Genomic DNA, 13,613 nt, shown 5'->3' with positions numbered 1-13,613 from the left:
GAGGAAGAATGCATTTGGAGCTTTCAAGTGGTTATGGTGGGAGTTATTGTTATACCACTTCTCAACAACAAATTTCTGTGCAATGCGAGTAAACTGAATGGTATAGCTCATAAACTACCTTTTTTTTTTTTTTTTTTTTTTTTACTTTGACCACTTTGGTTCCCAGCAGCTCTTATCTTCTGTTATCCAAGGTTTCTTTGCAGCCACCTTCTTTGCATCTATCATCATCTGTTGAAAATCTATGATTTCCAATTCCAGAGATAGCCAGTCCTCTTCATCTGAACTGCCTACTGTGGTGTTCATTATCACAGTATGTACTACCTCAGAGAACTTCAAATGCATCTCCTCATTCCCCAGTACTTCAGCGTCCCACTTCTTTCTACACAGGTTTTTCGGACAATTCTGTTTAATTCCAGTCTACTGTCCATCACTACTAAATTATGACTGAAGTCTGTATCTGTTCCTTGGTAATCCATACAATCCAATAGATGATTTTGGAATCTCTGTCTGACCACGATGTAATCCAGTTGGAATTTTCCTGTGTTTCAAGGCCTTTCCAAGGTGAATCTCCTCTTCTTTTGATTTTTGAACAGTGTATTCACTATTACTAGGTAAAATTTACTGCACTTCTCAATTTTTTCCAGCCCTCATTCCTGCTGGCACACTCATATTCTCCAGTTTAACTATTTTCCCTCCCCTACTACCATGTTCCAGTCCCCCACGATTATTAGATTACCCTCTCCCTTTACATAATGAGTTACCTGTTCAGTATCCTCATATTACTTCTCACTAATCTTTTGGTTGTGACACCGGTATGTATACCTGAACTATTGCTGTTTACATTGGTTTGCCTGTTCAGAGTAACACAATTTCTGCCCTACCTCCCTATTCATAATGAATCCTACTCTTATTCCATTTTCTGCTGCTGTTGATATTACCCAATACTCATCTGACCAAAAATCCTTGTCTTTTCTTGTCTTTTTTTCCATTTCACTTCACTGATCCCCGCTATATCTGGATTGAGCCTTTGCATTTCCCTTTTCAGATTTTCTAGCTTCCCTACCACGGACTCTTAAAATGTTATACATTTGTTGATTGTTCAGTCATTTTCTCATGGTTAATTCCCCTTTGGCAGAGATCTAAATCTCCTCCCTCCCCCCCCCCCCCCCCCCCCCACCACCACCACCCTGCAGGATGCCATCATTGCTGATGATTTTTATCCAAAATTTAAGCAGTGGCTGGGTTTGAACCAGGATGTTTAGATTATTTATCGAAGACACTGTCCCTAGACCATTGAGACACCATGTCTCTTATCCCTGCAACAGACACAGAAGCAAAACCTGCAGCATTTGTCATACCACTACCCACCCACACCACCCCTGACACAGACATTTCTTACCCCATCAAAAGGAAAGCAGCAACATGATCTACAAAATAATCTGCAATCACTGTGCAGCTCTCTACGTGGGCATGACAACTAACAACCTGTCTGTCCACATGAATGGCCACAGCCAAACTGTGGCCACTAGACAGGTGAACACGCTGCACAACACAAAGTGCTTCACATCAATGTCTGCTTCACAGCCTGAGACATTTGAATTCTTCCTATCAACACCAGCTTTTCTGAATTACACAGGTGGGAAGTCTCCCTGAACTTCTCCATTCCATTAACCCCCTGGCCTCAACCTCCTAGCCCCCGTCCACTATCTGCCTATCCCCTTCCTTACTCCCATTGCAAGGCCTACACATGCCTTCTATCCTGCCAGTGTACCTGTGTAGTCCTTCCTCCTTCTCTCTTCTTCCTTTGCCGCCCCCCCCCCCCCCCCCGCCGATTGCAGCCTACCATTGCTGCCCCTTGCAACTTACTATCTACTCCTTGTCACATCCCTGCACAATTCGCCAAGTAGCACCAGCTTCTCCCTACGCCAATACTCTGCTCTCTCACCCCTACACATCCAACAGCTCTTCTGTAATTTCATTATCCTTCCCTAGCCAACATCGCTGCTCACCTCAGAATCAGATGCAGTAGGGCCTTAGCACCAGGAGATGACAATGGCCATGTGTATGTGAGTTATGCATGTTTGAACGGGGGTGTGTTTTGTCTATGTGTGGTGAAGGACTTAGTCTGATTATATCTAGCAGTCTTTTTTCAATGTTCTAAGTGCTGAGTAACAATCTAGTCAAATGGTTCAAATGGCTCTGAGCACTATGGGACTCAACTGCTGAGGTCATTAGTCCCCTAGAACTTAGAACTAGTTAAACCTAACTAACCTAAGGACATCACAAACATCCATGCCCGAGGCAGGATTCGAACCTGCGACCGTAGCGGTCTTGCGGTTCCAGACTGCAGCGCCTTTAACCGCACGGCCACTTCGGCCGGCAACAATCTAGTCTTTCCCTATTACTCTAAGTAATATAATACTTACACTCTGGGAAATTAAAAACTTACTTCATTGGGAGACACTAAACTACAAGAAATCTGAGGAACAATGTTATATATCTACAAGTGCTGGAAAACTCATACCATAGACTATGTGTAGGAAAAGAATAGAGGAAGAATGTACTAATTGTGGAGATTGATCTAATGCCATTTCTATTCCTTCCCAAATTTTGGATCTTCCTTGGAGCTAATTTCTGAGTAACTTCTCCTACCCCGTCATCTGACTTAGAAACTGGCGAGTAGGCAGTCCTCTTCTGTTTCAAGTGTCATTAATGCATTGAATATTTATTTAAATCTGCTACAAATGGTGAAATTATGTCTAAACAGTATTCTGAAGTCTTTAAAATGGACTCAAACTATGTGACATTTAGCTTTCCCACATGTTTCACTAAATAGCCATTCACTAGGACTCAGTTTAATCTTGTATTCTCAACATAATGCCTCTAACACAACATTTTTTGGTTGTCTGTAATAAGGTACCAGTTAATCAGAGAACAAACAGAAAGAAGAAGCCATAGTAATAGAAACTGTACTCAGATTTGAAAATTATCTTTTCTTACCTTGAAAACTGTAAGCAGCAAACAGTTTCGACCATGAGCCACTAATTGTGGAATTGGTACACACATGCACCACTCACCAAGGCAAAACATAAGTGATGTAAGTAAAACACAACTGGAACCAGATAAACTCTCCTTATTTTGTTGACGTGGAGCCAGCTGCGACAATGTAAGAGCTAACACCTGAAAAATCATGATCATTATACTTTCTACTTCTTGAGAGAGAATGCATAACATAATAATATTTTTACACTGCATTAAGACAAATGAAACTGTACTTAGTTATCTACTGTTTCATTTCCTTTCTTCATTGAATATATTTATTTACTGATCCATATTTTGAAACGTAGCTTGCTTATTACAACATTAATCCAGATGATCTCCTCCATAATGGAATGTGTAATATTCTGTCATATATTATTAATGAAGGATTTATGACACGTCAGTCCCTACTTAGGTTTCAGAATTCAATTTATTACCCTTCATTGCTTTTGGAAATTTTCACTTACAATCTTCTGAAGGTATACATTTCATTAGTTTAATACTATAAAATGCAAATAAGAGTGCTATTGTAGTTTGTTTATCGTTGCTTGCAACTTCTGGCAGTGTAGCTAAGAAATTCGTACTGGCATGTGTAACTTATTTATTTAATCATATGGCTAGGGTCCCCCATCGGGCCCGCCTTTCGCCAGGTGCCGGTTTTTCAATCTGACACCATTTCGGCAACCTGCAGTCGATGAGAATGATAGGATGATGATGTGAACAGCACAACACCCAGTCCCTGGGCGGAGAAAATTCCCCAACCCAGTCGGAAATCGAACCCAGGCCCAGAGGGCTGACAACCTGTCACATTGACCATTCAGCTACCGGGGACGGACACGTGTAATAAAATACACACACACACACACACACACACACACACACACACACACACACTTCAACTGTGATTTTTGTACTGCAGACATTCACTTGTTGAAGTGAAAATAACTTACTTAATACTGAAAATGCTGTTTGTTTGTTTATTAATGGTGGAAGAAGTGACACTAGTGAAGCAAAATTATCTGAAGTGAACTTTGGTATACTCTTCACAATCAAACATTACATGAAGACCGAATAGAAGGCTTGCCCACAGTTATGTTACAGATGTGGATACTATCCAGTAACAGTATTGACCTGGCCAGGATGAAATTATATGCCATGCACAAAAAACATAATATACAGGGTGATTCAAAAAGAATACCACAACTTTAAAAATGTGTATTTAATGAAAGAAACATAATATAACCTTCTGTTATACATCATTACAAAGAGTATTTAAAAAGGTTTTTTTTTTTTTTCACTCAAAAACAAGTTCAGAGATGTTCAATATGACCCCCTCCAGACACTCTAGCAATATCAACCCGATACTCCAACTCATTCCACACTCTCTGTAGCATATCAGGCGTAACAGTTTGGATAGCTGCTGTTATTTCTCGTTTCAAATCATCAATGGTGGCTGGGAGAGGTGGCCGAAACACCATATCCTTAACATACCCCCATAAGAAAAAATCGCAGGGGGTAAGATCAGGGCTTCTTGGAGGCCAGTGATGAAGTGCTCTGTCACGGGCTGCCTGGTGGCCGATCCATCGCCTCGGGTTGTTGACGTTCAGGTTTCATAACTAATCTTTTTCGTAGGACTCTCCATACAGTTGATTGTGGAATTTGCAGCTCTCTGCTAGCTCTGCAAGTCGATTTTCCTGGGCTGCGAACAAATGCTTGCTGGATGCGTGCTACATTTTCATCACTCGTTCTCGGCCGTCCAGAACTTTTCCCTTTGCACAAACACCCATTCTCTGTAAACTGTTTATACCAACGTTTAATACACCACCTATCAGGAGGTTTAACACCATACTTCATTCGAAATGCACGCTGAACAACTGTCGTCGATTCACTTCTGCCGTACTCAATAACACAAAAAGCTTTCTGTTGAGCGGTCGCCATCTTAGCATCAACTGACGCTGACGCCTAGTCAACAGCGCCTCAAGCGAACAAATGTATAACTAAATGAAACTTTATAGCTCCCTTAATTCGCCGACAGATAGTGCTTAGCTCTGCCTTTTGTCGTTGCAGTTTTAAATTCCTAAAGTTGTGGTATTCTTTTTGAATCACCCTGTACATAGAAAGGCCCCAACTCATGTCTGCAACGACAGTGATTAGGCACAGACTGTAAGATATGCTACTGAAACTTTGTTTTTCTATCATTTTAAAGCAATAAATCGAATCTTAATACAAACATGAACTCCACAATGGTTGAAAGTTGATGTGGGGTTCCCACACATCTACCTATAAGCATACAAGGTGGAATCCAAAATTTTCAGGACTGGTGCTCCCATCTGGAAAGGAGCAGTAAACCTTTGCACCACTAGGTGGCAAGAGCTGCATATCTGATGAGTCAGTGTGCGGAGTGGCATTCAGCTGGGAGGACATGTTGCGTGTCACAGTGATTTCTGTAATGCTCTGTGTCTTGTGTGTGGCAGTTTTACAATGGATCCACAAACAGAACAGTGCGTGTGTATCACATTCCGTGCGAATCTCAGGAAAACTGCTATGGAAACCCTTGCAATGATTCAACAAGTGTTTGGGGGACAGAGCATGAGCCGTACACGTGTGTTTGAGTGGCATACTCGGTTCAGGGCCGGCCGTACAGATGTCGAAGAAGCATCTGGGAAGCCTATTGCCAAACTTCAACATTTGGTTCGAGCGAATCGACGTTGAACCATTCGAGACCTCGCGGATGAAGTGGGTACTGGTTATGGGACACATCAACGAGTGTTGACTAATGAATTGGGCATGCATCATGTCGCTGCAAAATTTGTGCCTAGTATCTTGACTGCCAATTGGTAGGCACAGCATGTTGAAGTGTGCTCGGACCTTTGTCAGACCGCATCTGATGATCCGACCTTCTTGTCACAGGTTATCACAGGCAACAAGAGCTGGATTTATGGTTATGACCCAGAGACAAAGCAACAATCATCCCAGTGGAAGAGCCTGGGCTCTCCAAGACCCAAAACATGAGACAGGTGAAGAGCACGATCATCGTTTTGTTTGATATCAAGGGAATTGTGCACAGAGAATTTGTCCCACCCAACCAAACAGTGAATTTCGCATACTACTGCGACGTTTTGCGACAGCTCTGTGAAAATGTGCGGCGACGGCGGATCGAACTTTGGTGTCAAGGGAACTGGCTGCTGCACCATGACAATGTGCCCTGTCACACGTCCTTGCTTACCAGGACCTTTTGGCAAAAAACAACATGGCGGCTATACCCCACCCACCGTACTTGCCAGATTAGGCACCTTGCGACTTTGCGTTATTCCCAAAACTGAAACTCATGTTGGAAGGCTGTTGGCTCACCACTCTAGAGGGGATTCAAGAAGTATCACTGGCAGTGAGGAACACCCTCAAAGAACAGGAGTTCTCGAAAATGTTTGACCAGTGGCAGAAGAGCTGGGACTGGTGTGTATGTGCGGATGGGAATTACTTTGAGAGTGATGGTGACCATCAGTCCAAAGGTAAGGTTTTCAATAGATGGCAGCACCAGTCCCGAAAATTTTGGATAGCACCTTGTCATTGAGAGCAAGCATGGGAATTAAGATGGCAGAAAAGAAGCCAATGAGATCAACAAAGTAATTTTCTTTTGACCATGGGGAAAGTAGTTACTACTCTCTAATGTGATAATCTCAAAATGCTAGTTGCCAGTGTGCAAGCTTACTGTATTGTTGACAAGAATGCAGTTTTTAGGGGCAAACAGAAATGATAGGATATCAGTTAGTGTGAGCAGTCATAGTAACTTTTAGTAGTAACAAGTCTAGTAATTCATTTTTTCAGTTTGTTCATAATTTCTCTCGTGACAAATGAAGGTATTGAACCTAATATATACTTTGAGCAACACAACACATCACACCATAACTAAAACTAAGATCATGTATCTCAGACTAAATCATTAACAACTACTTCCACTAACAAGTTAGTGCAAAAAGACTAATAAAATAGAACACTAGTATGATGGAAATATAGAACATAAAAGGACTCCTTTCAAAATCAGAGCAGTATATATTTTTCAGCACACACTTCACGTTGTTAAGTGCTTGCCACAATGCAGAAAGTGAAGCACACAATGTGAGAAATTTACATTTTCCAGAATATAAATATGTCCTTTTGTTGAAGGTTTGTCATTCACTACCCTTTACTCTCATCCTTTATGTTGCACCCTCCTGACATAACAACCCACTACCAATATATGCTCCGTAAGGTGCATAAGGATGTGTATGTGTATATGGCTCTTCATAAACTTTAGCCCCACAGAATTCTTACTTCAAATATTCAGCATGCAGAAAAATTTATTTTTACTAAAATAGGCAAAAAACGAATTTCTGCTGTAACTTTCACTAGAAAACAAGGCCAGCCCTGAGATAACATATCTCACTACAACCAAATAAAGTACATGAAGAAAAGATGGCAAATGTAGTTTAACACAATAAAGGAAAAAACACCACTGAGATACTTGAGACTGGGTGGTAATTTCAATCTTACCTCAATAATTCGTAAAGGTATCTCTGGAAAGACTTCAAGTAAGTGAGCTGCATGATCAGACAATGCCACAAGAACATCAGAGGCAACCAGTGCCACGGTCTTGTTATTGAACTGTATACAAAATAAAAAACAGGTAAATAGCAACAAATGTTTGGTGAATATGTATTTTTTTTAAAACTCACTCGTACTCAGTTCAGTGTTAACATTATTTGTGAAAAGTGTCACATCTATGATTTTCTTAATGCACAATTTTTTAAATGAGATTCAAACTGGCATTTTCTAAATGCAGGTTTTGCCATGTTGATTGGGTGACAAGACTCAAAACAAAGCAAATTCAGGGATGTCACTTGGTGATGGTACTATTTCAATAAGAGGCCACTGTCCTCTACTAAAGTCACTAAATGCCTGATGCACACTTAATACAAAAATTAGAAATAACTTGAAATTCAAGAAATTATTGCTAGCTCTTGTAAACAAAGCACCTGATTAACAATTTACTTCCTGGTACCAGCCCTTTGCACTACTTTATGAGGCAGCTACAGAACAAGTATCTTTACAAGCAAAGCTCCCACTTGATGATGCAAATAATGTTTCAACAATGGGTAGGTGAATAATCAGAGCAGAAAATGATCATGTTCAAATGGTTATTAATTTTAATCACATAGCCAAGCTTTAGGTTGGTTATACATGCTTAACATTGTAGTAACTTACAAATAACACTTCACATGTCTCAAAATTGTGATCAACTCTTTGAAACGACACTTTATAACACATATGATGCTGCTATGACTGTTGTCCGTTTCTGGTCTCTCGAGGTATAACAGGAACCTTATCCTGCAAAATGGCGGCTTTGTGGCATTATACTATTAATTTCACTGAGAGACTACATTTTGTTTACAGATAATATGCAAACAGTACACATATTATAGATGTAACACAATTTTTCTTCCCGTTCTCTTTGAAGTATGTACCTATTGGAAGCATGGAATATTCTTTTTCCAGATATCATTAATCTGTCAGTGGGGTAATCTTCAAGGTCTTTTCCAGTAATGGCCCACATTTTTTCGAGTCCCCTACCATTGTCCTTAATCTCTATATTGCATTGTAACAATATTGCTCCATCAAGTGAGGGCGCCTGCAGATGCTCCTCAGTTCACCCGTAGGCAGGTGCAGGTTTGGTAGGCAACCCACCCGGCTGTCATATTGCAATGTGTTCATTCACTGCTCTGTTGTGTGCACACTTGACACTTGGCATCATATGATTTATTAATGCTTCACACTTCATAGTGAACATAGCTATAACTTCTCAAAATATCCAGTTCCCATTTTCCCTTTGTTGGAAAGAACAATATTCTTATTAGTTGGAAATAATGGGTTGCCTCAGTGACTATAATGTTGCACAATATGCTCAATACAATGAAGAAGTACAATATTTAGCATTGCTATGAGTTCCTTCATGACACACACTTATGAGCTGGATGGCACCTTGAGTGGCATCAAGAGTAAGCTATGAAGCTGCACGCAGTATTGCAACTAGTGGAGCCAATTTCGATAGGGCCCCTGTTCAAATCATGTTTGTTGGCTGTCGTAGGGTGTTTAATGCCAGGAGAGGTAGAGGAACTGGAAGGAGTCTGTCTCTCCAAGACAACAGTTTCTCTTCGGATCTGAGATATGGGGCAGATCTGAAAACTGAACAGAAGGAGAAAGGTTGAACTTTTATTGGTTATTCATTAGCACTTGATGAAACCACTGATGTAACAAACTATGTGCAGCTTGCAGTATGTGTGTGTGGGGTGTTAAGTCAGAACTACAGGTTACTGAGGACCTGTTAGATGTTATACCAGTGTGTTACAGAACCACACGCGGCAATATTTTTGAGGTGGTGTGTTTGCCATGAGACAGGCTCTGTTCTATGGTGACAGATGGAGCACCATAAATGGTTGGAGTCAATGTAGTTCTGTGTCTCATATAAAAGAAAAAAGATCAAGACCAAACTTGGAAAACACAAAGTATACACAGTTTCATCCACTAGGAGGCCCTTTGCACAGGAAGTGTGCAATACTGCAATGTCATGAATGTTATGGCACAATGTGTGAATTTTGTAAGGCATCATGGTGTCAAATCACCACCTGCAAGCAGTACATGATGATGTACCATAACATGTTGCAATACGATGGCTTATTAGAGAGAAAATTCAAAATTTATTCTTACCAATTCAGAAGGAAATCACCTATTTATGGAAATGAAAGGAACGAAGCAATAGGCACTCAGTGGGAACAAATAAGTTACGAACTTCGCTTTCTCACTTATATTAGGGGACACTTAAATCACTTAAATTTGTCTTGTCAAGGAAAGGATCTGCTTATTCCTATCATGAATAACAAAATCAATGCATTCATGGGCATACCCCATCTACTTGATTGCTACAGAAAACCTAACATTTTCAAAAACCTTTCATCACTACAATTACCTTCACATTATTCATGTTTTGTGGCAACAAATTACTGTGCAATTCTGTTTGTTTTGAGAAAAGGTTTAATGACCTGTGCAACCTACAAAACAAATTCAAATTATTTAGCACACCATTTTATGTTGCGCCAGATACTGTGCCTTCAGAAGCACAATCAATTTATTAAGATAGTATATTGTGATGTTCATGCAGAAGACTTTCCGAAGCTACACAAGAATGCAGCTCACATTATATTTAGGTTTGGCTCAGCCTATTGTTGTTAAAAACCGTTTTACATAATGAAGAGGATAAAAGCTGTAGAAAGATTCCAGCTCCAAGACCCAACACTAAAGAGCATTCTCCATCTTGCAGCAGCAGGGATCTCACTCTAAATATTTTGTCTCTTGTAATCAAAAAGAAATATCTTGTTTCACAAATGTAATGAAATATTAGAAAATTTCGCTTGGATTGAATTTTTCTGTTAAGTATATCCTGTCACAATGCATTTTTGCTGCAATGATCTCCTCATGGCCCTGTTTTGTTATGTGCACAGTGTTCTGTTAGTTACTTGATTCATTAGTCATCACACGACATGTTTTCCCCCATCCCTGCCTGTGAGCAGGCTTGATTTTACTTTAATTTTGGACCTACAAAGGAGGAAGGTGGGGAGGGAGGGGAAGAATTATATCCGGCACATGAGAGAGAGGTTAGCTGGACACAAAGATTATGAAGGAATGGAGTTTTTTTAAAACTGTGGTTGAAATCTGTGTGGAAAATGATATGTGAAATAGTATACGGTAGATACAGATTTTGTGGCTGGAAAGGAACTGTAAAGTGTTAATTACACATTTGCTTGATCATCTGATTTATTCATTCTTGCCCTAACGAAAAATAACAATGGAAATTCTTAGACAGAGTAATATGTAAAATAAAGGAAGGCATCAACTCACCTGCAGCTGACTGATGAGTGGCGCATAGAAACACACAATAGAAAATTATATATACTAGCTTTTGAGCTCTTGCTCTTTCTCTAGCAGAAGTACACACATTCACACACAACCACACAGGTACCCAAACATACATCTACATGGATACTCTGCAAATCGCACTTAAGTGTCTGGCAGAGGATTCACCCAACCACGTCACAATTATTCTCTCTTATACCAATCAACAACAGTGTATGGAAAAAACTAACACCTATATTTTTCTGTGTGAGCTCTGATTTTCCTTATTTTATTATGATGGTCATATCCCCCTATGTAGGTAGACCTCAGCAAAATATTGTCACATTTAGAGGAGAAAATTGGTGACTGAAATTTTGTGGAATGATTCCACCGCAATGAGGAACACCTCTGTTTTAATGATGTTTACCCCAAATCCTGTATCACGTCAGTGACACTCTTGAACTTTCTCAATGTCCTCTTTAATATTATCTGATAAGGACCCCACACCACTCAGCAGTACTCCAGAACAAGATGCACAAGTGTAGTGTAAGCAGTCTCTTTAGTAGATCTCTTGCATCTTCTAAGGGTTCTGCCAATATAATGCACGCCTGGGGCCACGTCAATACTCTTGCCCATGGGCCACGTGGCCACAATTTGGATGTCTGTGCGATAATGTGTGTATTTCAACCAGAGAAACAAGATCTCGAATGCTAGTGTAGCTAGTATTCTGCTGCGTGTTTCTACGCACCACACATCAGTCAGCTATAGGTGAATGGCTGCCTTTATTTCAAGTATTACCCAAATGAAATCCATTCATAGCATTTTTATAATGTGGAGAAGTTATGCAACCGTAATCTCTTTTCTAACAACCTGATGGTTTTCACAAATTTCCCTTTACATTGTGTAAACCACTCTTCCCAAAACTTTCTATGATCCAAACAGTTAACTGCCATTCCGTGATCTGGACAACTTTATCCATAATATAACCCACTCTAATCATAATAGTTCTATCCATTCCTGGGCACTGATCAGACTAGGAGACATTCACATCCTATTCAATCGTTTCACATTGATGCAATATTTCCTTAGAGAAGTGTCTGTTTAAGTATGGCCAATACTTGCTGAACTGTTAGAATGACAGTACATACACCTCCAATAACTATCCTTGTTCAAAAACCTTAGCATAGACGAGAAACATTGCATCAAAAATGTTGAATTTATATTTTGGTTCGAAATGCACTAAATACCTAATTGGAACCCCAAAATTTTGTTAAATGTTTGAAGTTTTGTTTGTGACAAATATCAACCTCGCTAACACCCCATGAACATATACAACACAACCACATTCCATTTACACCAGTTATACTTTATCTGCCATACATATTGACAACTTTGTATCTCAATCTCTTCTCCATTTTCGACTATTCATCTGAACCGCACAATTTTACTACAGTTCTATAATCCCATGCTTCTTCCTAATCTGTGACTTTTCACTACCTATCTGATACTTAATTTCATAACATCATGCTTCTTTTGTTCTGGACTTGCAGAGTCTGATCTTTCACTTTATTCCATAAATTCTTTATTAATTTTAGAAATTAGTTAGGGTACCTGCATTTGGCTACTGGCTGGATCATTATTCTATCTGAGAATACACACAACTTTATTATTTGTCTTTAAGTCCTTCGTTCTTAATTTTCTTTATGCATGTGCTAACATAACCATAGAAAATTATTGATACAGTTATCTTTAATAACAACCAAGCCCAATGTTTCTGAAGAAAGAAGCAATATAAATTAAACAAATCAACAATTAAGATAAACACTAAACTGACAAAAAATCACAAAGGACAATGTACTATTACATTGCACACTGTTAAAATACTATGTTACCTCTACGTTCTTTGGCACCTTATGATAAAACAAGCAGACAGGAACACAATTACATTAACTTCTATTACAGAAAATTTGTACCTGAGAATGGACAAATTAAACCTTAAACCATCTTGTTCTCTTCAAAATTTTCCTAACACAGTATTCAGTATTCACACATATGGTGAGCAAGAGTTTAGGCATCTATATTGGGATCAGCCAGACTACCAAACAATTTTATTACAAACCTACCTACCTACCTCTCTCTCTCTCTCTCTCTCTCTCTCTCTCTCTCTCTCTCTCTCTCTCTCTCTCTGTGTGTGTGTGTGTGTGTGTGTGTGTGTGTGTGTGTGTGTGTGTTCCTTTCCTCCACCTCTTGTCCTCATCCCACCTCTCTCAGTGTTTTGTATTACAAGTCCTGTTCTAAAAGCAATAACAAATTAAAAAACCAATCCTTAGAACACATTGCAGAGCTCTCTATGATCTTCAATGAATCTTTTTATGGAAAACTGAGGAGTAAACACTTTGGCTGGATCAGTTTACAGCCTTCCCTATTTGGGAATACTTTGAAAGTACCTTAACATTATGGCAGCAACATAGAGCTGCTATCTAAAATTTATTAAAATTTATTACCATATCCTCTCAATTCCCATGAATTTAAGTTTGTTTCACTAAGGAAACAGAGGAAAGTGTAGTGTTACGCTTCCTGGATTTTTTAGGAGGAAGGAAGTCCACCAAGCAGCTGTTGCAGGTATCGTAACTGTTTCGTTGGTTTCCTGC

General features: G+C 39.6%; 1 protein-coding gene across 1 annotated transcript in view; it reads right to left on the bottom strand.

Moving 5' to 3' along the window:
• The window catches only part of LOC124785478 (probable Rho GTPase-activating protein CG5521), a 261,077-nt gene that overhangs the window by 98,361 nt on the left and 149,103 nt on the right, over positions 1-13,613 (bottom strand). Inside the window, exons 26-27 of the mRNA XM_047254185.1 lie at positions 7,570-7,680; positions 3,001-3,180 (exon numbers count right to left, since the gene is read on the bottom strand). Of these exons, the coding sequence (XP_047110141.1) occupies positions 3,001-3,180; positions 7,570-7,680 (291 nt within the window). The remainder of the gene's footprint in view (positions 1-3,000; positions 3,181-7,569; positions 7,681-13,613) is intronic.

Source organism: Schistocerca piceifrons, chromosome 1 (genome assembly GCF_021461385.2).
Source record: "Schistocerca piceifrons isolate TAMUIC-IGC-003096 chromosome 1, iqSchPice1.1, whole genome shotgun sequence".
NCBI lineage: Eukaryota > Metazoa > Arthropoda > Insecta > Orthoptera > Acrididae > Schistocerca > Schistocerca piceifrons.
This window is presented reverse-complemented; position numbering and strand designations above follow the sequence as displayed.